This window comes from Dendrobates tinctorius, unplaced genomic scaffold, assembly GCF_039654945.1.
Source record: "Dendrobates tinctorius isolate UK_male_01 unplaced genomic scaffold, ASM3965494v1 ptg000020l, whole genome shotgun sequence".
In the NCBI taxonomy this organism is placed as follows: domain Eukaryota; kingdom Metazoa; phylum Chordata; class Amphibia; order Anura; family Dendrobatidae; genus Dendrobates; species Dendrobates tinctorius.
The window spans coordinates 23,361,625-23,387,290 of record NW_027361688.1 but is presented as its reverse complement, the minus strand read 5'-3'; the positions used below and the strand labels follow the sequence as shown (position 1 = coordinate 23,387,290).

The 25,666-nt window shown below is 46.7% G+C and overlaps 1 protein-coding gene across 1 annotated transcript in view; it reads right to left on the bottom strand.

Annotated features, from left to right (window-relative positions):
* Nucleotides 1–25,666, bottom strand: part of GEMIN5 (gem nuclear organelle associated protein 5) — an 86,300-nt gene that overhangs the window by 16,052 nt on the left and 44,582 nt on the right. The window contains exons 15-23 of the mRNA XM_073567886.1: nt 21,795–21,934; nt 14,963–15,134; nt 6,045–6,263; nt 4,889–5,008; nt 4,488–4,613; nt 3,299–3,394; nt 1,571–1,708; nt 1,218–1,365; nt 994–1,113 (exon numbers count right to left, since the gene is read on the bottom strand). Coding sequence (XP_073423987.1) covers nt 994–1,113; nt 1,218–1,365; nt 1,571–1,708; nt 3,299–3,394; nt 4,488–4,613; nt 4,889–5,008; nt 6,045–6,263; nt 14,963–15,134; nt 21,795–21,934 — 1,279 coding nt within the window. The remainder of the gene's footprint in view (nt 1–993; nt 1,114–1,217; nt 1,366–1,570; nt 1,709–3,298; nt 3,395–4,487; nt 4,614–4,888; nt 5,009–6,044; nt 6,264–14,962; nt 15,135–21,794; nt 21,935–25,666) is intronic.

Sequence of the window (25,666 nt, the reverse complement as noted above, 5' to 3'; positions counted from 1 at the left end):
GTCGTGAGGCCCCCATACTCATAAGGGCGTATTCAGACTCTTCTTCTTGTGGCTTGTCTCCCTGAGAACCAAAGGACTGGCCATTGGAAATCAAAGAGGCTGAATGCTTCTTTCCCCCAACATCATCGGCTAGGGAATGTCAGGAGCGCCCCATACACATGGAGACCACCAGAGACCCCATCTGCCTGTATGTCCTTATCCACACTTTTTCTGTTCGATTTTAAGAATTTACAATAAATGATGTATTTTTAACTGAAGTCCAGCGCTGGAGATTCCATCCTTTATTTTGCTTCAGTCAACACCCCTGATCAAGGTGACTCCGTGCGCAGGAGGATTATGGATCGCAACCGAGACTGGTGAGCTGACCTCCCTTCATTTTCCCTATCCTTCTATAATTATGACTTAGGATAGAAGCCAAACCAAGTACTCTATTTGCAGATATGTGTTTTAGGGTGTTTGCCCCTAGAATCATAGAATCGTAGAGTTGGAAGGGACCTCCTGGGCCATCTGGTCCAACCCCCTGCTCAAAGCAGGATTCACTAAATCATCCCAGTCAGATGTCTGTCCAGCCTCTGTTTGAAGACTTCCATTGAAGGAGAACTCACCACTTCTCGTGGCAGCTTGTTCCACTCATTGATCACTAACTGTCAAAAAGTTTTTTTTTTTTCAGTGCAAAGCAAGAGATCTGATTTGACTGGGTGAGATGCAAATCAGACCTCTTGCATAGCACTGATGAGAGGCAAACACCCTGATACACATGTGTACAGAGTACCTGGTTTGGCTTTTATCATAAGTCATGTGACAATGCTCGTTACAGGGTTGATAATGACTTTTAGGATTGCTACTTCCAGTAAGTGGCGCTAGAGTTCTAGTCCTCTTTCTCTCTGAAGAAGCAATTTGTATATCATTTTTATCAGGCTGAAGGAAGCAAATAATCCTGACCATTCACCCAGTCCTTTACCTACTTAGTCCTGCTATCTGGCCGAACCTTACCACTTAGCAGCCATGGAGTAGTGACCATCTTGCTCCAGTACCGTGGCCCAGCTAGTGTACAAATCCCGAAGTATGGGGTCATCTGGTTGCAGACGGGATTTGGCTACAGCAATGGCTTCTCTGCAAGACAAACCAAATTCATAATCGGACATGCCACACTTCAACTCTGAGAAACCAATAGAAGAGCTGAATCCCCCTTTATAAACCTCCGCAGAGCCACCGACCTGTGTAAATGGTTTCCTTTCAGGAGCTGTACGGCCTCATAGACCTTATTAATGGAGAGGAGATGAGTGGCTGCCTTTATGTACTGTTCCTGGAAGCACAGCTGCTTCACGTAGGCTTCAACTGTCCAGACCCAAACTTTGTATCCGGCTAAAGGAACAATGATAGTGATTTTCAACTATTGGAGTCACCAGGATTCAACATCTTGGGGGTCCTTAAACCAGCTCATTCAAGTCTGGGCTTAGCATCAGATGGCTGGTGGTCCCAGTAGTCAGTAAGTTGTGGATAACCCTTTAATTGTCGTATTATTGAATAGTTATAGAGGGCTGACAATATATACATGCCCAATACCTACCCACTGGTGCCAGAGCAAGCAGCTGGTCTGTGAGCTCGCCCCTCTCTGCAGCCAGCTCTAACGCCCCCTGCAGGTCTCCTTTCCACAGTGAGATCTGGTGCTGGAGCTCTGAGTGTCCGCTCTCCAGGTGAGCTTTTCCTGATTGCAAAAACAAGCGGAATGGAAACATTTACAAAAATTAAGCTATTATTACATACTAAAGCTGCTCCTGCTGCCATTTTTCTACACCCTAGTTTCTATGTTTTCATGCACAGTTTAAGCGCTAGCCTTGTTTCCATTTAGACAGTATGGTTTTCTGGCCGCAATTCTTTCATTAAGACCACTTCGAACAGTAGATGGGTGTAGCTGGGTCCCACTGGTTGCTGCCAGTTTTGAGTTGATGGCACTGCCATCCGATTTCAAAGGAAAGTATGATTTGTCTTTCGTCTGCTGCACCAAGTTTCCTTGGCCTACCAAAGCGTCTACAGTCCTCAATGTTCTCCATATGTGGTGCTTCGTCATATTTTGAACAGCACAGCTTGAGAACTCAGTCTGCTTTGATATCTTTGCCTGGGAGACACCTAACTGCTGCAGCATAACTACCTTGTGACTTGTTGCTGAGCTCAGTCTTACCATGTCATGTAACAGTCTTCCACAACCTTTTATAAGGGAGCTCTAGCTAGACTCATACATACCTCAGTTTCATCATCAGTTTCTATTGGGAGATCTGGTGGCAGATCCTTTTGAAAAGGAAGTTAACATAACAAAAGTTCCGTTTTTTGTGTAAAATATCTTTTTTTTTTTTTTTTAAAGCTTTTCATTTTTTTTCTTGAATCACAATCTGTATTAAAAATAAAAATGAGAAATCTTGCAATTTTCACACTAACTTCCTGTTGTATCAGGAAACAAACACATGTACATTAACTATAATAGTCACACCCCCGACCCTTATCTTTTGTATTGAAGCATATAATGAAATGAACATGTGAAAAAGCCATTGTGAAGGGAGGGGAACTGTGACATTTATTGAGATTGGTGGATCTGATGTTATCAGCTGTGTATAAAGCCCCCGTTACACATAACGATGTCCCAGTGATCCCACCAACGATCCGACATGATGGGATCTCTAGGACATCGTTAGGCTGATTGCTGGTGAGCTATCACATAGACAGCCCCAGCGATGAGGACCAGCGACGCTGGATGCTGGTTTCTAATGTAAACGTCCGGTATCCAGGAGCTGCTCCTGGATGCCCGACGTTTACATTAGAAACCAGCGTCGCTGATCACTGGTCTCTCGCTGCCACACGCAGCGATGCGCGCTGGCCAGCGTGAGACCAGCGATCGAAAAATGGCCCTGGCTGATGCTGCACGATCAGCGATACCTGGCAGGGGGGGCGGTCGCTGATCCCCGTCACACACAGCAATGTCGCTAGTGAGATCGCTGTGTGTGACGGGGCCTTAAGGGTGTTATCATCAATGACTGTAATCCTGCCCCTGATGATAAGGAAACTGCTGTAAACTCTTCCAGACAGCACAAGAAGTATGAGTCTATAAAGTCTTAGTGGCCAGTGTAAAAAACTACAAGATTTCTCATTTTGCTTGTGATAAAAAAAAAGAACCTTGTAAAAAAATATATGTAACACAAAAGCTTTAAAACAAGCCATTTTCTGATGACAGCTTCCCTGTGAATATACCAATTTTAATGCTTATTCAATAGTTAGCTGTCAGCAAACTAATTTTTTTGCTAACCCTCTTCCTCCATGAGTCGGTGTAGGGACACTCTATCACTGTAGAGGCCGAGATGAGATGAAAGATCGTTCAGCGAACTTGTCCCCATGGGTGATTCTGTAAAGAGAGAACAAGAAGGAGACAGTCAGTATTCAGAAACAATATGGCCGCCAGATATCAGGGTAACCAGCAACAATGACCGCTGAGGAGATGTATAGACTCCACATGAAAGTTTACGTCAAGAATACTGACTACACTAATTCTATAGCAGATGTTACAATCCATTCCTTTCAGGAGCTGTGTTCACAATTCTGTTGTTTGTTGTTCACAGACACATCCTTAGTGATGAGCGAGCGTGCTTGGATGTGTTATCCGAGCATGCTCGTATCCTAATAGAGTATCTTCGGCGTGCTCGAATACTATGCTTGAGTTGCCGCGGCTGCATGTCTCGCGACTGGCCACAAGAATCAGACAATCCCTGCATGTGTTGCGGCTGTCGAACAGCTGTGAGACATGCAGTTGCTGTGACTTGAGCATAGTATTCGAGCACGCCGAAGATACTCTATTAGCACCCGAGCATGCTCGAATAACACCTTATCCGAGCATGCTCGCTCATCACTAGTTACTATTTCAAAAGTATCCATTTTTTACAGTATTTTTCAGAAGGGCGTGGCTTACAGGATCCTCAGGGGCGTGTCTTTGTATTATTGCCCCCTTGGTAAAAAAATAAAAAAATTGTACTAAATAAAAAGTCCCTAATCTCTGGAACCATATGGTGTTTTTTTTTTTTTTTTTTAAATAGGGCAAACTCAGGAAAGCAGGGGGAATAAAATAAGGGAAGTGTCTGGTTACGTGTCTTTTTTAATGCACAACTGGAGAAAGCAGGAGTTTAAATAGAGCGTTAGTCGCCATGTGCGGCGACGCTCCAATGAATGTGGGGCTATAAGAGACAGCACTCGGCCACTTCTGTCAGCCTCCCTAATACTTGAGCAGGTCACCATTCTATGCAAGCTCTTCACTTTGGATGTACAGATGACTATAGGGACCCTTATTCTAGCGATCGAGTGTGATCACAGTTGAAGCTGAGGCCACCCTCTAGTGGACAGACATGGATTACCATTGCCTAATTTTTACTACATTCACCTGAAACTGAAAACTAGGGTCAATGGTAAGCCCATTGCCAGCCAGGTACATTCTGAAACACCCTTACCTCCATTGGCGCACAGGACGGTTGCCAAATTCACACAATCCCGATGTTGCTCTTCTTTGGAGCGGTGATCTTTGCTGGTGCTAATTGGAAGTAGAGAACGTGATTTCTTCTTTCGGCTTTGGTGGTCTAGGGGTTGACATAAATGCAATATAATGAGGGTCATGTATAATAATACAAATATATTTTTCATACATATGAACAGTCAATGGGGCTACAGGGGTCTGTCATCTGCTTGGGGCATGACAACAGAAGTGAATTCCCTGCACTCGCGTAGATACAGGGTTCGATTCTAAAAATATAGTTTTATTAGGGAATTGCTATTCAAGCAATTCCTAAATTAATATCAAAATCTTGGCAACTACTACAAGTTGATAGGCCTCATCCAGCAAATAGATACGAACCTCCTTTCTCCTTTGGTTGCTCTTTCCTGGGTGCAGTTCTCCTAAACATTGGGCTTGGGCTGCGCTTCTCCACAATGGGCAGAGGTGAAGCTTTGGACACGGGCGGAGAGTCAGCGGCAGCTAAGATCACACAAGGAGGGATGGTGTTAATTCTGTTGTACATTACTGGCTTACAAAAAGGAGGATGGACAAGTATCAGGGAATTAAAAAAGGGGGCTGTATCCTATAAAACGGGTGTCGAGGGGCCAGAGGTTATACACCGGGGTTGAGGGTGGCACATTTGGAATCTCCCCTAATGGGCATTTTTCATGTGGCCTGCCACCGTACACTTCCGCATCCCAATAACAGCGGCTACAGTTGACCCCATGCCATCCTAAGTGCCACCTTACAAGAAAACTTTGGCTCCCAAGCAGCTCCAATACTATAACTCCCAGCATGCTGTCTGTGGCCTGTTAAAAGCTGTAATCTTGCAAATGTCAGGGAGCAGGAGACCTCTGCAGTATAGGAATGAGCTAACTGGTCAATACTAACTAATGCGGTGAGTGGTTATGATTATATTCAAGCCCCAAAACAACTAAAAGTACTAAAACTAGAGATATTATGTCACGTGAAACTTTATTATAAATCTCCAGATCATAAATCAATATGTTGGAAGGACCGGGATATAACCCTCGCCTGAGAGACATTCCTGGTGCAATGAGCGCAGGTCATTGGGGTCAAGGGAACCTCTCCTTTGGCTGTAAATAATTCAGGCCAATGCATCATTTATGGCGGAAGAATCAGCGCCGAGGTCTTGTCCATACTTTGACAGCTCACATACTAAACAAACTTTTTTTTTTTCTTCGAATGTTTAATTATTTATACCGCAGCAGATTTATCAGAAATGGTAAAATAAATAAAATCTGATACATGGATGGATTACGATTCTCGGGGTGTCCCTACATAAAAGGGATGTCTAGATTTAAAGCTAAATGTACTTTAAAAAAATATCTTTTGACATTTCAATTTGAGATGTCTAAAGTTTTTCTTTTTTGAGTGGGAGGCTCATCGCTGAAACAAGACAATTTGCATTCGGGCAACTTTTCGTCTGTACTGGTTTTGACGTTGTATGTCGTACATTTGGAGCCAGCGTTCAGAGACAGACATCTTACAATACCTTCTTGCGGGGCCGTTTTCTCAGGCATGATCTCAGGACAGGTCCCATCGTCTTCCTGATCAGAGGTCCCGTTCTGTGCTGGGGTAATAGGTCTTTCTGGTTCTCTGCTCGCTGCTTCTCCTCCGACCTCTTGAGATATGTTGTCCGTCTTTTTCTTTTTCTTGGCCTTGTTTTTGACTTGCAGAGTTCGTTTTTTTTCCAGGTCAATGGATTTCTTACCTAAATGAAAAAAAATTGGTTTGCAAAGATTTTATTTTTTTCGGTCATGGCGATAATTGGAAATTTGCTGAATACATTGGGAGACACTGGATGTTGGTAAAGGCCCTTCTAGTAAGGGGCTCGATACTAGCGTTGGATCCATCTGGTAGGCTATACCCTTTCCAAGGACATTAGGCAGCTCAGTTTATTGCTAAAATTAGTAGGAGAGTAACCCAAAAAAACAAGAAAAAAAATTCTGCAACGAGAAATAACCAGGAACCAGAATCTGGGGAAGAAAACACCCACAGTCAACAGGAGCTGACCCTAGGACAGGAGAACCAAAAACATGGATTTTTGTGAGTACTCACCGTAAAATCCTTTTCTCCAAGGTGCTCATTGGGGGACACAGATACTGTGGGTGTATGCTTCTGCCGCTAGGAGGCTGACACTAAGTGAAAAAAAAGAGGTTAGCTCATCCTCCGTCGTATACACCCTCGCCCCTATTGCGGGCGGAACTCAGTTTGGTGCCAAAGCAGTAGGAGGACAACAAAATCAGCCTTAATACAGGTACAACATGTCCAGAAAAGGACCACCCTTATATCACATAAATAAATGCGTATTTAATTAAACAAAAACAGAGCCAACTGGCTAATAGGGTGGGTGCTGTGGGCCCCAATGAGCGTCTCGGAGAAAAGGATTTTACGGTGAGTACTCACAAAAATCCATGTTTCTCCTTCGCCTCATTGGGGGACACAGATACTGTGGGACGTCCTAAAGCAGTCCCTGGGTGGGAGACTGACTCACTGATCCAAGCCACATGCACCTCTTGTTTACGGGTGCGCCACCGCTGCTTGGAGAATCCTTATACACAGGTTCGCATCCGCCGAGGCCTGAGAATGACTATTATAATGTTTGGCAAATGTGTGAAGGATGGACTAGGTTGCTGCCTTGCAAACCTGTTCCATCGAAGCCTGGTGCCGAAGCGCCCAAGAGGCGCCCACTGCCCGAGTAGAGTGTGCTCTGGTCCCTGCTGGGATCGGCGTGCCTCTAATGCGGTAGGACTCCTGAATAGTCATACGAATCCATCTGGCTATGGTCGATCTTGAGGCAGCGAGTCCCTTCCTGCGCCCTTCAGGGAGCATGAACAGCGTGTCCGTCTGACGTAAGGGCGCCGTCCGCGACCCATACCTCCGGAGGGCTCTTACCAGGTCTTAACGTGTGAAGAGCCTTCTCCCTACGGTGCACCGGTGCTGGACCAACTGAAGGCAAGATAACATCCTCATTAATGTGAAATGAGGACACGACTTCCAGCAGAAAAGGAGGGCTGGTCTGAGCACCACCTTATCCTTATGGAACGTGAGGAACGGAGCTCGGCTAGATAGGGCTGCCAGCTTTGAAAACCCGCCTGATAGAAGTGATGGCCACTAGGAACACCACTTTCCAGGAAAGGTGCCTCAAGGAGATATCCTGAAGCGGTTCAAACGGAGCTTCCTGCTGAACACTTAGGACCAGGTTAAGGTCCCAAGCGTCCATAGGCGCCTTCTAGGGAAGTACCAAGTGGGAGACTCCCTGGATGAAAGTCTTCACCTGCAAATTGGTAGCAATTCTGCGCTGGAACAGGACAGATAAGGCCAATATTTGTCTCCTGAGGGAACTTGGGGCTAAACCCGAGTCTAGGCCCGACTGGAGAAACGTCAAGATGTTGGGGATCAAGAATCTCAGCGGAGAGATACCCCGGCCTAGACACCAAGCAAGGAACACCTTCCAGGTGTGGTGGTAAATTCATGCTGAAGTAGGCTCCGGGTGCTAATCATTGTAGCGACCACCTTGCTCCTGAACCCTGCCTGGGTTAGAATCCAAGATTCAACGGCCATGCTGTCAAACACAGGGCCCCTGAGTTCGGATGGCAAATCGGCCCTTGAGCAAGTAGATCTGGGCGCTCTGGCAGGTGTCAAGGAACGTCGGCGAGCAGCTGCATTAGATCTGCGTACCACGCTCGACGGGGCCAGCAGAATCGCCGGGACCCCTTCCGTCTTGATCTTCTTGATGACCCTCGGAAGTAGTGGCAGCGGGGAAAATAGATATGGGAGGCAAAACTGGTTCCATGGCAGAACCAACGCGTCCACAGCGATTGCCTGCGGGTCCCTGGCCCGAGCGACATATGTGGGCACCTTGGCGTTCACCCTGGACGCCATCAGGTCCATATCCGGAGTTCCCCACGGCTGACAAATCTGCCGGAAGACTTCGGGATGTAGAGATCGCTCTCCGGACGCAAGACCCTGCAGGCTGAGAAAGTCTGCCGCCCAATTTTCCACACCCGGGATGTGGACAGCCGAAATCACCGAGTGGTTTGCTTCGGCCCACTGCAGAACGTGCCCCACCTCACGCATGGTTACTCTGCTGCGGGAGCCCCCTTGGTGATTTATGTAAGCCACCGCCGTGGCATTGTCCGATTGAATCCGGACGGGGCGGCCTGCTAGAAAGTGATGAAACTTTTGCAGAGCCAGCTGAATTGCTCGTATCTCCGGTAAGTTGATTGGGAGGCGTGCCTCCTGTGGCGACCCCCGACCCTGCGTCGTGTGGTAGCGAAACACCGCTCCCCAGCCGAGGAGACTGGGGTCGGTTGTCATCACCAACCAATGGTCTGGGGGGAAAGGTTTCCCCTGGGTCAGAGAGGAACTGGTTAGCCACCATCCGAGCGACTGCCTCCCTGAAAGGACAGTTGGCACTGCCAATCGAGCGTGAAGGGATTCTTGTCCCAAGCTGACAAAAGGGCGTGCTGCAGGGGCGAAGATGGAACTGGGCGAATGGTACCGCTTTCATTGCTGCCACCATTTTACCCTAGACTCCTCATTCCGGATCGTATGGTATGAAGGACTGGTTGCCGAAGTGTCCGGACTTCCTGCCGGAGTGCTAGCACCTTTTCCTGAGGGAGAACTACCAACCCCCGGCGAGTGTTGAGAATCATTCCTAGGAAGGAGATCTTTTGAGCTGGCACAAGTGATGACTTCTTCGCATTGACCATCCACCCTAAGCGGACAAGAGTATCTAGTGTGATGTTGACATTTTCCACACATGCCCGCATTGAAGGGCCTTTGACCAGGAGGTCGTCCAGATAAGGCACGACGACTATGCCTCGAGAATGCAGTATGGCCATGACAACTGCCTTAACCTTTGTGAACACTCTGGGAGCCGTGGCTAGCCCGAAGGGTAGTGCTACGAACTGAAAATGTAGATCGCTGATGGCGAAGCGTAGAAACCTCTGATGAGGAGAAAAAAATGGGAATATGCAGATATGCGTCCTGGATATCTACTGAGGCCAAGTATTCTCCCTGCTCCATGGCTGATATGACTGACCGGAGAGACTCCATCCGGAAATGTCTGATCCTGATGAATTTGTTCAGACGCTTCAGGTCCAAAACAGGCCTGACAGACCAGTCCTTTTTGGGAACCGCAAATAGAATAGAACCCCTGATTTTTTTTGTGTTCTGGCACTGGAACGATGACTTCGTTGTGCTGGAGCGATTTGATGGCTCCCAATAGCGCCCTTGCCTGGGCATCCACTCTGGGAAGCTGGGAAAGAAAAACCGACTTGGCGGATATCTGACAAATTCTATTTTGTAATTTGAGGCCACCAATTCCTTTACCCATGTGTCGTGAGCGACATTGGCCCAGACGTGGAAATACCAGAGTAGGCGGCCCCCACCTTGCTGGTGTCGTCTGGTAAAGGCCTCGTATCATTTGGCCGACGATCTTTGGGATCTGGATCACCTCGACCTGGGCTGCTGAGTATGCAATCTCCCCAATGGGTTGGCTCTATATGCGCCCTGCTACTCCCTAACCTGGTTGGGGCGGCCTGAGGTGGCGGAATTGGTCGCTATAGTCTACCCGGTGTTGCGAAAGGCCCGAAAACATGCCCGAAACGGGTGACGAAAAAGCGGTTTGACCCTTTGTTGAGGGGGAAACCCGCTCTTTCCTCCTGTGGAGTCGGAGATAAGTTGATCCAACTTCTGCCCAATTAGGCGGCCTCACTCATAAAGCAGGGAAGCAAGGACTTCTTAGAAGAAGAATCGGCTCACCATGTCCTTAACCATAGGGCTCTTCTGATCGAAACTGCTTTAGCGGCAGCAAGTGCCAAGCAATTGGCCGCATCCAAAGACGCATTGATTACATAGTCTCCGGCCATCGCCATCTGACCTGCGACCTCCGAAATCTCTGCAGATAGATCCTGCTCCTGCGCGACCTTGTTTAATGTATCTGACCATGATAGCATAGCCTTGGCTACCCAAGTTGCTGCGAACGAGGGACCAAGTGCTGACCCTGGCACCTCATATACTGAGCGAGCTAAGCTCTCTATAAGGCGATCCGTGGGATCCTCAATCGAGGAAACACTAGGGACGGACAGCAGGGTCTTAGTGGCCAAGCGCGAAACCGGGGGATCCACCATTGGGGATTCCATCCATCCTTTACGGAGGTCCGCGAAATCCATGGCGCCACCAAAAAATGGCGCTACTTACTGCCGCGGGCTTCTCCGCACCGCTCTGCAGCCACTGGCCGGTGGCATCTGACAGCTAAGGGCTCCAGCCCCGGATCTTCCCGCAGGAGCCCTTCCAGGCCCTCTCCTCACTGACGATCCTCTTGAGCTTCCCAGCTGCAGGCACTCTAGCTCCATCTAACCCCCTTCAGGGGGTGAGGAGAGGGACCGTCCTCCGCCTTGCAGCACCGCAGTCTAAGCATTGGTGGAGCAGTGGCGGCTGCACGGACTAGTCTTGTGCCTCTGTACAGCCCATGGTTTCAATACCTAGGGGTGGTCAGGGCTAAGTCCAGCATTGTGTCCCACGTCGCGGCAGAGGATACGTGGAGGGACACTCGCACGTGCTCGCCCGTTGATGGTTTGGGGAAATCGGATCCTTTCAATAGGATGCGTTGCCCCTGTCTTATCTTCATAGGAAAAAAAAAAAGAAAACAAAAAAAGTCTGGAGCAAAACCAGACGTGTGTGCCTCCATGGACACTAAGCAAAAAACTTAGGTCCGCCCGCAATAGGGGCGAGGGTGTATACGACGGAGGAGGAGCTAACCTTTTTTTTCCACTTAGTGTCAGCCTCCTAGTGGCAGAAGCATACACCCACAGTATCTGTGTCCCCCAACGAGGCGAAGGAGAAATAGAGTGGGAGCTGTATCTCCCAATTTATTCAACGAGAAAGGGATTTTACGGTAAGTACTAAAATCCACGGTTCTCGTTAATAACATTGGGGGGACGACTTAGAACTGTGGGACATTCCACAGCTTTACCGATAGATGGGAAGAACAACAGCTGACCAAGTGGATGGATTAGCAGGCAGCGGCCGGCAGTAACTTTCGGCCCGAACTGTCTAGTAAAGTTTACCTCGCCCTTAACAAACCGTGGGTCTAATACCTTAACCAAAGGTGATCTTGATTGTCCTCCCACTTTTTGAGGATTGACAAGTTCTCAATGGGATCGAGATCTGAGGCGTTTCCTGGCCATGGACCCAAAAAGTTTTTTTCATCTAGCCACTTACACACGTGGTCAAAATTGTTGCCTTGTGACACGGTCTCCATTATGGAGAAAGCATTGTTGATCACCAAATTACTCTTGGATGGTTAGGAGACACTGGTCTTGGAGGATGTTTAGGTCCTATTCTTTATTAATCACCGTATTCTTTGGCAAAATTGTGAGTGAGCCCTCTCCATGAATGAAAAGTCCACACAGTTGAATGGTCTCACGATGCTTTACTCATGGCATCACACAGGATTTATGGTAGCACTCATCTCTCATCTTTTCTTCTGTGGACAATCATTCTTCCGATTGTCCCAAACAAACTGAAGGAGGCTTCATCAGAGAAAATAAGTTTTGCAGGAAGTGCAGACATTGGACTGTAGAGAACTGGGTAAAGTTATTATTTTTATTTTGCATGAGGTCTCATTCAGACTGTTTGAGACATCTGGAAGAATGATTGTCTGGAAAAGAAAAGGTGTGCGCTACCATGAGCTCTGTGTCTGCCAACAGTAAAGCCTCCTGAGACCCTTCGTGTATGGAGGTTTCTCATCCATGGAGGGGGCTCACTCACAAAGAACACTGCCCTGAATAAAGAATAGGACCTAAACATCCTTCTCCTAATGATCCAGGAGGAACTTAGGGATGAACAAGGCTTTTTCCATGATGGAGACCATGGCATAAGGCAAACGTGATAACTAAGTGTGTAGGTGAACAAAACATGAAAATTTTAGGTCCATGGCCAGGAAACTCCCCAGATTTCAAGCGGATTGAGAACCAATCAGCAAAAAGAGGGAAGATAAAAAACACAGGTCATCGGTCAGGATTTGACCCAGAAGCTGATATCCAGGCACCAGGGCGAAGGGCAGATGTCTTGAAAAATAAGGGACACCACTGTAAATATTGAGTCTTTACATAAACTCGATGTACTTGTCAGTAAAAGTTTAAAAACATGTGAAATGCTGATACAATAACTACGTCGGTAACCAGAAAAACATCGGACTAAAAGATCTAAAGACACAAAAATTGAGTGTAAGAACCAAAATTTGTGACAGTCTCCAAACTGTTGTTGATTGGGTGAAGACACGGCTCTGGGAAGCCACCAACCAGATCACTACCTTAATTCACAGTTCACACCTCCATATGGGTCAGACACGGACTTGCAGGGTAATTAACTCTCGGAGACAATAAATATACAGTTTTTGTCCTTCTGGAGGAGAGAAAATTTGCATACCATTTCCCAAGGAGCATTGTCTGTGAAACTACACAGATGGACTTCTGCTTAAGAGGCGACTCTCTAAATCAGTGGTCCCCAACCTTTCTGACCTTGAGAGCCACATCCAGCTCTGAGAGAGGGTGGCAAGCCACATCCAGCTCTGAGAGAGGGTCGCGAGCCAAATCCAGCTCTGAGAGAGGGTGGCGAGTCATGTTCAGCTTTGAGAGATGGTCGCACGCCACATCCGGCTCCCACACTCCCTCACATTAGTGGCAACCAAAGCCCCTATTATGGGTATAATGATAGCCAAAACTTTTCCACAAAAGCAGTATACCAAGATCCCCCCTTCAGTATTCTCCCATCATGCACTCCCACCAGACTGTGGTATCCAGCTTCAAGCACCTCCTCTGACCAGTAGTATCATCCTGTCTCCAGCACACCATCCTTAAATTATCTCTAAACCCTGTTATGAATGGGTCACTGAGGAGGATAACAGGCCCAGGCTAAAGCCCCCGTTACACATAGCGATATCGCTAGCAATATCGCTGTAACGTCACTGTTCTTTGTGACGTTTTAGCAATATTGCTAGCGATATCGCTATGTCTGATACTTACCTCCTGATCGCGCGAGAAGGTCCTGGACCATTTCTCGTCGGGCGCTTCCTGCTGGGCTTCCTGTGGCGCCGACAAGCGACGCGTGGACGCGGGCGGGAGGACATCAGGATCGCCGCGTCTGACAGGTAAGTAGCGACCTCCGACCCCTGCTATGTCGCTGGTGAGATCTGCCTGTGTGGCAGCTCACTAGCGACCACTTAGCGATGCACCAGCGATCCGTATCGTTGTCGGGATCGCTGGTGCATCGCTAAGTGTAACGGTACCCTAAGCCACAGAAAACCAGAGAGGTTGGTAACTAAGCGGATTGCAGACCCCTGATCCTATCCACACAACTAGCAGTAGCCGTGGACCGTTCCTACGATGATCCTAGACGCCTCGGCACAGCCGGAGAGCTAACTAAGCTTAAAGCAAGAAAGGGGAAATCTAAACTGCCCCGGAGCAGACCCCAAAGGAATAGATAGCCCCAAACATATATTGTCGGTGAGACAAGATGAAAACACATACGCAGGCAGGAAAATAGACTGAGCAAACGATGGGGCTCACACTGCCTAGACAGGAAAGACACTGTCTGCAATCATGCAAAAAACCCTGTAAAAAGTCCAACACGTCTGATGCACAAAAAACACTGAAGTCGCACGACTTCGCCCACTTTATCAGCACTCCTGTATATTCTGAAAACAAAGCAAAAAGAGACCAATATAACAGGGGACAAAACAAACTGGCACAAACAGCAACATATAGGCGGTGATTCAGCCCAGCCAGTGCTAGCTGACCCACACAAAGCAGAGATAGACAAAACCAGATCAAATGCAAACAGAATAGCAAATGAACCACTTAGCTGAACCATGCAGGGACAGAGCAGGAGACATCAGACCTCAGAAGGCACAGGATGAAAATCACCAGCAGGGATAGAGGGAGTCGGCTGTCTTAAATCCCAATCTGAAACCCCAGATCTCCAATCATCCTCCTTATTATCAGGTGGCAAGCCTCTGTCAATCAGATCAGCTCCACTACCTCCAGTAACCACCAGAGGGAGCCCAGAAAGAGAACTCGCAACCCCTCTGTCAATCTGACCAGCTCCACTACCTTCAGTAATCACCAGAGGGAAGCCAGAGAGAGAATTCACAACAAAACCCCTAAGACCAGTATATGTGCATCCAGATCTGCTCTTCTGTGCCAGACTATTCACAAAATTCACCATTTTGAGATGTGCTCTTCATAGCTCTTTGCTAGACCTGGAGATAAAGCAACAAGCTGGCAGACAGACACGAGCCACAATTCATGAGATGGCGAGCCACATGTGGCTCCCGAACTACAGGTTGGGGACCCCTGCTCTAAATGAATGCCCCTTAAAAAAAAAAAAGTCAGAACTGACCTTTGGGGGGTCGGCTGTGCTCCTGCTTTGATATGGACCAATTGTGTAAACAGAAGTCGTCTGCCCCCGTCCACACCATGTCGCCCTCCACTGGAGACCACTGCACACACAGCAATCGCCCCTTGTGTCCCCGATAGTTACTGATCGGCTCTTCTTGGAGCACATCCCAAACCTGAAATGGAAACATGGACTCATTAACCTTGAAATAAGTGACGTGTAAACGGTGGAGGAGCGCGAGGCCGAGGATTTATTTTTTTAAATAATTCAAACCAGTGATTCTTTTTTCCTAAACTGTTTTTATTTTCCAAATATATATATATATATATATATATATATATATATATACACACACACACACACACACACACACACACACACACACACACACACACACACAGTACAGACCAAAAGTTTGGACACACCTTCTCATTCAAAGAGTTTTCTTTATTTTCATGACTATGAAAATTGTAGATTCATTCTGAAGGCATCAAAACTATGAATTAACACATGTGGAATTATATAATTAACAAAAAAGTGTGAAACAACTGAAAATATGTCTTATATTCTAGGTTCTTCAAAGTAGCCGCCTTTTGCTTTGATTACTGCTTTGCACACTCTTGCCATTCTCTTGATGAGCTTCAAGAGGTAGTCACCGGAAATGGTTTTCACTTCATAGCAGGGCTGTGAAGTCGGTAAGCCAAACCTGCGACTCAGACTCCTCAATTTCCCTTCCACCGACTCCAACATATATTGCTTATATTTAAGTGAAAAATTTATTGGAGTACAATGTGAACGTCAGACATTTAATCATTTTTATGATACAATAATCAAGACATTTAGATAGAACATATCTATTTATTGGAATACAACTTTAGAACACAAAAAACTGTAATAAATTGTAAATATGAAATACACTATGTAATATCGATTACATATATATACATATATATACACACACATACATATATACAGTGTATATACACTCACTGGCCACTTTATTAGGTACACCATGCTAGTAACGGGTTGGACCCCCTTTTGCCTTCAGAACTGCCTCAATTCTTCGTGGCAGAGATTCAACAAGGTGCTGGAAGCATTCCTCAGAGATTTTGGACCATATTGACATGATGGCATCACACAGTTGGCGCAGATTTGTCGGCTGCACATCCCTGATGCGAATCTCCCGTTCCACCACATCCCAAAGATGCTCTATTGGATTGAGATCTGGTGACTGAGGAGGCCATTTGAGTACAGTGAACTCATTGTCATGTTCAAGAAACCAATCTGAGATGATTCGAGCTTTATGACATGGCGCATTATCCTGCTGAAAGTAGCCATCAGATGTTGGGTACATTGTGGTCATAAAGGGATGGACATGGTCAGCAACAATACTCAGGTAGGCTGTGGCGTTGCAACGATGCTCAATTGGTACCAAGGGGCCCAAAGAGTGCCAAGAAAAAATTCCCCACACCATGACACCACCACCACCAGCCTGAACCGTTGATACAAGGCAGGATGGATCCATGCTTTCATGTTGTTTACGCCAAATTCTGACCCTACCATCCGAATGTCGCAGCAGAAATCGAGACTCATCAGACCAGGCAACGTTTTTCCAATCTTCTACTGTCCAATTTCGATGAGCTTGTGCAAATTGTAGCCTCAGTTTCCTGTTCTTAGCTGAGAGGAGTGGTACCCAGTGTGGTCTTCTGCTGCTGTAGCCCATCTGCCTCAAAGTTCGACGCACTGTGCGTTCAGAGATGCTCTTCTGCCTACCTTGGTTGTAACGGGTGGCAATTTGAGTCACTGTTGCCTTTCTATCAGCTCGAACCAGTCTGCCCATTCTCCTCTGACCTCTGGCATCAACAAGGCATTTCCGGCCACAGAACTGCCGCTCACTGGATTTTTTTTTTTTTCGGACCATTCTCTGTAAACCCTAGAGATGGTTGTGCGTGAAAATCCCAGTAGATCAGCAGTTTCTGAAAAACTCAGACCAGCCCTTCTGGCACCAACAATCATGCCACGTTCAAAGGCACTCAAATCACCTTTTTTCCCCATACTGATGCTCGGTTTGAACTGCAGGAGATTGTCTTGACCATGTCTACATGCCTAAATGCACTGAGTTGCCGCCATGTGATTGGCTGATTAGAAATTAAGTCTTAACACACAGTTGGACAGGTGTACCTAATAAAGTGGCCAGTGAGTGTATAACACTATGTAATAAACTATGTAAGTGGCAAAAAAAAGTTTTCAACAAAAACATACTAAATAACATTTGTGCAGTCTATGAATTTGTCCTAAGAAATAGAATTGCCTCCATCAGATCCTCCTTCATAGATGACCTCACATCTCACCTAATAATTTTAAGGCTAGAGAACAACCTCTCTACACTAACTTGGGTTGGAGGCAAAGCCGTAACCACATGGGAACATCTCTAACAATGTCAGGGTGTGAAGGAATTGCCTCATACACAGTCAGTTTTGATGAACGGTTGAATTTTTCTTTTTCTTTGAGAGCAAGTGAAACATTTTGCTGAAATATGGTCAATCTGCTTGCTATAGGAGACAGAGTGAAATCTTTTTCCTTGCAGCAACGCTTTGCCTGCTCCATGTCATCCAAATACTTGTCAAAGTCAAACTCCTCATCTGATGAGGATGAAGATATGGCAGCAGTAGCACGGTCAGGACCCAAGTCCTCTTGCACCTGGCAGTCCTCTTGTAGGCCACTCATCCTAACTGCTACCTCAGTCAGAGCTTCTTTTCCTTTAGTAAGCTGTTGATCATCAAGCAATATACGATGACTTGGGTCCACATAAACAGCTGCCAGAAAATTTTATTTTCCAATAGCTGTGTCTCTCTCTGTTTCATTGAAGCAGAAATGCCATCTGCGATTAAATCTCCTCTTTGGGACAGGCAAAATAGCAAGTTCTTCCACTCCCTTATGAAAATGCCAGGAGTTAAATCCTCAGCTTGTAATTTTTTAGTCACAGTAAATAGGTGATTAAGCAATTCCTTCAATTCAGCCACCTGTGTCCATTGACCTTCATTTAGGGTTACCTGAGGGTTCATCATATCTGTAAGAAACGGTTTTAGCCAGGATCAAAACTAGGGGGGGGGCAGAACTTCATACTGTTCCGCAGAATCTCATACTGCAGACCTCAGCTGCTGTAGAACCTTATACTACACACCCCTACACTTGAAAATAAAGCCTGCACCTTAAGATGTGGTGAATGCAGTCTATTTATTCCAACTATCAGTTGATGTTGATGTGTTACTAAAGACGAGCAATGCCTGTCCTGGGCGTCCTTTTGGGCAGCTATGAGGTGTATCTGACTGGTGCTAAAAAAAAAAAAAGGAGTGTTAGTCTGTGTGCTACACGGCTTTCATTCTTTTTGGTACAGATAAGATATGGATAGACAGATATGGATAAATGGATGGATAGATAGAGCAGATTTCTAATGTGCTTTTGCTATTGAAAACATTATCTATGAGCTCAGAAACCTTTCAGGTGATGCGGTTCTTTTAAAAAGCTGATCTGCTTTTGCAGCTGAAAAACGTTTCCTCAAAAAACACAGGAAAAACGCTGTGTGTGATTGTAGCCTTAGATCAGGAATAGAACAGCCATTTATAGGACATTTCATAACTTTCCCAAATGCCTATGAAAAAATATTCAGCACATTCTGCATTGAACTATTGTACCCAATTTACTATATAATTTTAGGAGTCGGAGTCGGTCCATTTTATACCGACTCCACAGCCTTGCTTCATAGGTGTGCCCTGTCAGGTTTAATAAGTGGGATTTCTTGCCTTATAAATGGGGTTGGGACCATCAGTTGTGTTGTGCAGAAGTCTGGTGGATACACAGCTGATAGTCCTACTGAATAGACTGTTAGAATTTGTATTATGGCAAGAAAAAAGCAGCTAAGTAAAGAAAAACGAGTGGCCATCATTACTTTAAGAAATGAAGGTCAGTCAGTCCGAAAAATTGGGAAAACTTTGAAAGTGTCCCCAAGTGCAGTGGCATAAACCATCAAGCGCTACAAAGAAACTGGCTCACATGAGGACCGTCCCAGGAAAGGAAGACCAAGAGTCACCTCTGCTGCGGAGGATAAGTTCATCCGAGTCACCAGCCTCAGAAATCGCAGGTTAACAGCAGCTCAGATTAGAGACCAGGTCAATGCCACACAGAGTTCTAGCAGCAGACACATCTCTACAACAACTGTTAAGAGGAGACTTTGTGCAGCAGGCCTTCATGGTAAAATAGCTGCTAGGAAACCACTGCTAAGGCTAGGCAACATGCAGAAGAGACTTGTTTGGGCTAAAGAACACAAGGAATGGACATTAGACCAGTTGAAATCTGTGCTTTGGTCTGATGAGTCCAAATTTGAGATCTTTGGTTCCAACCACCGTGTCTTTGTGCGACGCAGAAAAGGTGAACGGATGGACTCTACATGCCTGGTTCCCACCGTGAAGCATGGAGGAGGAGGTGTGATGATGTGGGGGTGCTTTACTGGTGACACTGTTGGGGATTTATTCAAAACTGAAGGCATACTGAACCAGCATGGCTACCACAGCATCTTGCAGCGGCATGCTATTCCATCCGGTTTGCGTTTAATTGGACCATCATTTATTTTTCAACAGGACAATGACCCCAAACACACCTCCAGGCTGTGTAAGGGCTATTTGACCAAGAAGGAGAGTGATGGGGTGCTACGCCAGATGACCTGGCCTCCACAGTCACCAGACCTGAACCCAATCGAGATGGTTTGGGGTGAGGTGGACTGCAGCGTGAAGGCAAAAGGGCCAACAAGTGCTAAGCATCTCTGGGAACTCCTTCAAGACTGTTGGAAGACCATTTCCGGTGACTACCTCTTGAAGCTCATCAAGAGAATGCCAAGAGTGTGCAAAGTAGTAATCAAAGCAAAAGGCGGCTACTTTGAAGAACCTAGAATATAAGACATATTTTCAGTTGTTTCACACTTTTTTGTTAATTATATAATTCCACATGTGTTAATTCATAGTTTTGATGCCTTCAGAGTGAATCTATAATTTTCATAGTCATGAAAATAAAGAAAACTCTTTGAATGAGAAGGTGTGTCCAAACTTTTGGTCTGTACTGTATATATATATTTTTTATTACGGAGAGCGGCCATCTTGCCCCAGTTGTTTATAACAGCATTTAGAGATATGTTTTACACCAGAAACCTGACAACTGGAGACGATTCACTGACTTCAATGGAAGAGTCTTGTGGACATGCTCTGTGGCCTGTGCAGGAAGTGGGAGGAAGTGAGCTGTAATGTCACCAATAGTGAATGGTGAATTCTGAGTACGGTAGTTTACTGTCACCAGACTGTGAAGATTATGAAACTGTTGAAAGTCATCTGTGCAGGACAGGAAGTGTAAGAGCTTATTCACACGACCATACTTTGTGGTTACCGGCACAATTCTTCGTCTTCTAATTTGAACCAACAACCTCGCAGTTATATATGATGCTATTAATTTGGGTCAGTAGACCATTGGTCGGGCAGAGTTGCAGCTGTAGCACAGACCATAAACTACAGCTGCTATGTGGTTTTGTGAGCGAGCGCCAAGTCTATATTATTATGTTCTTTCATCACTTCATGATCAGTGGTGGTCCAATCTTTGGACCACCCGGTCGTGTAGGAAGCTGCATTCACGTTAATGGGGCAGGCAAAAATTCCCGGCAGATTCTGTAGAGTAGGAAACATAGTGACAATTGACACCGGTCATAAAGCGACGGTATATCTTTATATGATGGAAATACCATTTTAAGAAAAGGCCGCTTTATAAGGTATATAGGTAGCCTTGATTTCTATGGGAGGGAGTTGTTTGCCGCATGTATTACAGTACAAGAATATGGCCACTAGGGGGGTCATATCCATACCAAAGGAGGTAATGTATGTACTGATTAATGTAGTCCAACTGATCCCAAGAATGGGGCTAGGAACAACCTGTAAGGGTCCCAGCGGTCAAACACCCTAGAGATCAGTACATTGTTCCCTATTGTATGAATAGGGGAGAATTTACAGACTGATACAAACAGGGTTCTCCATCTTTCTGGATCTTTTTTTTTTTTTTTTTACTTAAAAGGGGTATTCCCATCTCCAAGATCCTATCCCAATATGTAGTAGGTGTAATAATAATACTATTATCAAACACCTCCAATTAGAGATGTAGTATAGTTTTTCTGATTCACTATGTCTCTGTCCTCAGGTGCAGGACCTTAGGTATCCATGGTTATGACAACTAGCTCTCACTATATCAGTGGTCGTAACCACAGATACCTAAGGTCCTGCACATGAGGAAAGAGACATAGAGAATCAGAAAACCTATACTACATTTCTAAATGGCGGAATTTGCTATTATTATTATTATTACACCTACTACATATTGGGATAGGATCTAGGAGATGGGAATACCCCTTTAATGGCTGTTTCCAGGTACTATTTAAGAGTATGTGATCTGAGCTGCAGCACCGAGAAGGTCTAATTGGTGGGATTTTGGACCCTCATAGACCAGAAATGAAGAATAGGCCATCAATATCCTAGAAGTGGAAAAACCCCTTTAACATCTTTGTCTATTCCAGCAAAACATGTCCACTGTGTACTGAAGAACATGGTGTCAACTTGCTCATCTTGTCCATGTACCATGACCATGGTGGCAGGTTGCCACTAACAGCAGATGATGCCAACAGTGGCATCACCACCGTATGTGACAAGTCACAAGGCTGCATGGATGACGGCTCACCGTGTTCCAGTGTGAAATATATTGGGAACACCAAAAGGAACGAGAATAATTATCCCCTAATTCTTCTTACTTGAGAGGTGCCGTCGTAGCTGGCAGATACCAGCCTGGCATCATGATGAGGGCTCCAAGACAGACTTGTGATCTTAGCAGTGTGTCCTGACAGGGTCCGAAAAGGATCTGTGATGGTGACTGGATCTTCAGCAGAGTTCTCTGTAGCAACACAACATAAAAGGGGGTTGTCTCAAGAACAAACTACATTTTAATGAATACAGCTTCGAATATAGGGATTTTTGTGTACTCACCGTAAAATCCTTTTCTCCGAGCCAATCATTGGGGGACACAGAGACCGTGGGTGTTATTCTGCTTGCCACTAGGAGGACACTAAGTAAACACAGAAAAAAGTTAACTCCTCCCCTGCAGTATACACCCTCTCGCTGGCTGGGAATTCCCCAGTTCGGTGAAAAAAGCAGTAGGAGTATTAAAATAATGACAATCATAACTCTGTCAAAACCTAAAAATGCTACAGTGAGCCAATAGGCCACACAGGGTGGGTGCTGTGTCCCCCAATGATTGGCTTGGAGAAAAGGATTTGACGGTGAGTACACAAAAATCCCTATTTCTCCTACGCCTCAATGGGGGACACAGAGACCGTTGGACATCCTGAAGCAGTCCCTGGGTGGGGAGGATATTTCTGCTAACACCCCATGTACCACTGAGTTAACACTGTGGTACTGCCAATTGCAGGCTGCGTCTGCCGAGAGCTGCATCCGCAGAAGCCTGAGAATGAATTAGGCAATGTTTGTAAAGGTAGGCAAACTGGACCAAGTCGCAGCCTCGCGGAGAGGCCTGAGAATGAATTTCGTAATTTCTTGTAAAAAGTATGCAGACTGGACAAAGTCGCAGCCTTGCAGACCTCGTCGGCCGAGGCCTGGTGCCGAATGGGTGAAGAGGCGCCCACTGACCGGGTAGAGTGCGCCTTAATCCCAGCTGGGACAGGCGCGATTCTGACACGGTAGGATTCCTGAATCGCCAAGCGAATCTACCTTGTTAGCGTTGCTTATGACGCGACTAGACCTTTCCTATGCCCCTCTGGGAGCATGAACAGGGCATCTGACTTGTGGAAGGGAACCATCCGCGAGGTGTACAGTCTCGGCGCCCTAACCACATCCAGGGTGTGGAGTCTTCTCGATGCGATGGACTAGTGCCGGAACAAAAGGAAGGCAAAACAAATTCCTCGTTGAGTTGGAAACAGGAGAGGACCTTGGGCACGAAGGACGGGGACATCCTGAGATCTACCTTTTCCTGATGAAAATGCAGAAAAGGAGAACGGCAGGACAGGACTGACAATTTCGAAACTCATCTGATTGACGTAGTTGCCACTAGAAAGACCACCTTCCAAGAGAGGATGGTCAGTGGCACGTCCTGTAGCAGTCCGAAAAGGAAGGCTCCATGAGTGGCTTTCTATAAGGAGACGTAACATGGAAAACTCTTTGAATGAACGTCTTGACTTGAAGCCTGGTGGAAAATTGGGAAAGCACTGACAAGGCCGAAATTTTGCCTTTGAACAAGCAAAGCACGAGCCCTGATCTAAATACAGATTGAAGGGATTCCAATATGGCCTGAATGGAAAATACGAGGTGATTGACCATGAACCTTGCCCACGAAAAAGAAGTTTGTCCAGGTGCGGTGATATATGCGCATGACCACCGGCTTCCTAGCACCAATCATGGTGGAGATCACGACGTGAGAGAATCCAGCCTGAGTTAAAAAACAGGATTTAACGACCACTCCGTCAAAGACCGGGCCTCGGAGCTCTGGTGGTAAATCAGGCCCTGCAAGAGTAGGTCCATACGATCTGAAAGTTGCCAGGGGACGTCGGCAACCAGTTGTATTAGTTCTGCATACCATGCTCGGCGCGGCCAATCTGGCGCGACTAGGATCACTGGTACTCCCTCCGCTCTGGTCTTCTTGATGACCCTCGGAAGCAAGGGAAGAGGGGGGAAGATGTACCGGAGCCGGAAACAGTGCCATGGCAGAACTAGAGCGTCCGCTCCGATGGCGCATGTATCGCGCGATCGGGAAACGAACCAAGGAACCTTGTTGTTCAGTCTTGAGGCCATGAGATCCACATCCGGGGTCCCTCAACAAAGACAAATCTGCTGAAAGATTTCCAGATGAAGAGATCACTTCCCCGAGGCAATGCATTGGTGACTGAGAAAATCTGCCTCCCAATTTTCCAAGCCCTGGATGTGGCTTGCTGAGATGGGCGAATGGCTGGTCTCGGCCCCATAGACGATGTAACTCACTTCGTGCTTGGCCATCCTATCCCGGGTTCCTCCCTGGTGGTTGATATACGCTACAACCGTGATGTTGTCGGATTGAGACCCGATGGGGTGAGGTGGAAACGCCGTAGAGCTAATGTGATTGTTCGTTCATGTCACCAAATGTTAATGGGGAGACGTGACTCTCGGGTTGACCAATGACCCTGTGCCGTGTGGCGACGAGAGACCGCACCCCAGCTGAGGAGACTTGCGTCGGTGGTTACTACCAACCATGTTAGTGGGGGTAAAGACCTCCCTTGATTCAGGGAGGACCTCAGTGTCCACCACCTGAGGGCTTGCCTGTCCCGCAGGGACAGAGGAATCCGACGATCCGGGGAGAACGGGTTCTCGTTCCAAGCTAACAGCAACGCATGCTGTAAAGGACGGAGGTGGAACGGTGGAAAACGGAACTGCTTCCATCTCTGTCACCATGCTTCCGAGAACTCCCATGGTGAAACGGATGGAGTGAGAAACTGGTCGAAAAAGAGACCACGCTGCTTGATATAAGGCTTGGGTCTCTCTGAGGGAGGGTGGTGAAATCACGGGAAGTGCGAGCCGGTCCTGGGAAAGACCGTTCACAGTCTTCCACCTTAGGCGAGAAAGCGTATCTACTGTTATCCACAGATTCCTCACGGGCTGGAAGGGACGGATCCTTGATGAGCAGGGCATCCAGATACGGTAACACTACCACTCTTGGAGAGTGAAGAATGGCCATGACAGCCGCCATGACCTTGGTAAAAACCCTGGGAGCGGTGGCGAGTCCGAAGGACAAGCCAAGAACTGGAAATGTTTCTCGTGAGTTGCAAAACGCAGGAACTCCTGAAGGGACGGGCAGATCGGAACGTGAAGGTAAGGGTGGATGCTAGGAACTCTCCCCTTTCCCATAGAAACGACAACTGATGGGAGAGCTTCCATTCGGAATCACCGTACTTTGAGAAACTGATCTAACAATTTGAGATCCAGAATGGGTCGCATCGTCCCGTCCTCCTTTGGAACCACAAAAAAAGGTCTGAATAAAAAATCCTAAACCTTTCGTGAAGGGGGACCGGAATGATGACTCCATCCTTTAGCAGAGCCTGAACAGCCCGAAGGAAGACTCTTGTCTTTCTCTTGGGGGAAAAGGAAAGTAAAACCCCTGGGTTGAAGGGGGAGAAGAAATTCTATATTGTATCCGAAGAACACCAGCTTCCTGACCCAATTGCAGTCATTGGGTAGATCTATGAGATCTGGCTCCCACAGATCCAGAATCCCTAGGCCTGGGTTTCCAAGAACGGTCAGGTCCGTATGATGCGAGAAGATCGAAAACGTGTCGGCTGTTGGTTGCGAAACAGCCGAACAGCCCCTTTTACTGAGGAAGGAATTTACTTTCTCCCCCTGGTAAAATCAGAAATGAGCTGGTCTAGTCTCTCTTCAAAGGACAACCTTGTTGAAAGGGAGGGGGGGGGGGGAAGTCAACGATCTTTTCGATGTGGCATGCGCCCACCACCAGCCGCGGAGCCCTGGGGCTCTTCTATTGGAGATCGCATTAGGGGCAGATTGAGTCGCGCAATTGGCGGTATCAAAAGTAGCATCTACTACAAAGACCGCTGCGTGAATCATCTTGGCTGGCGACAGTGGTTGC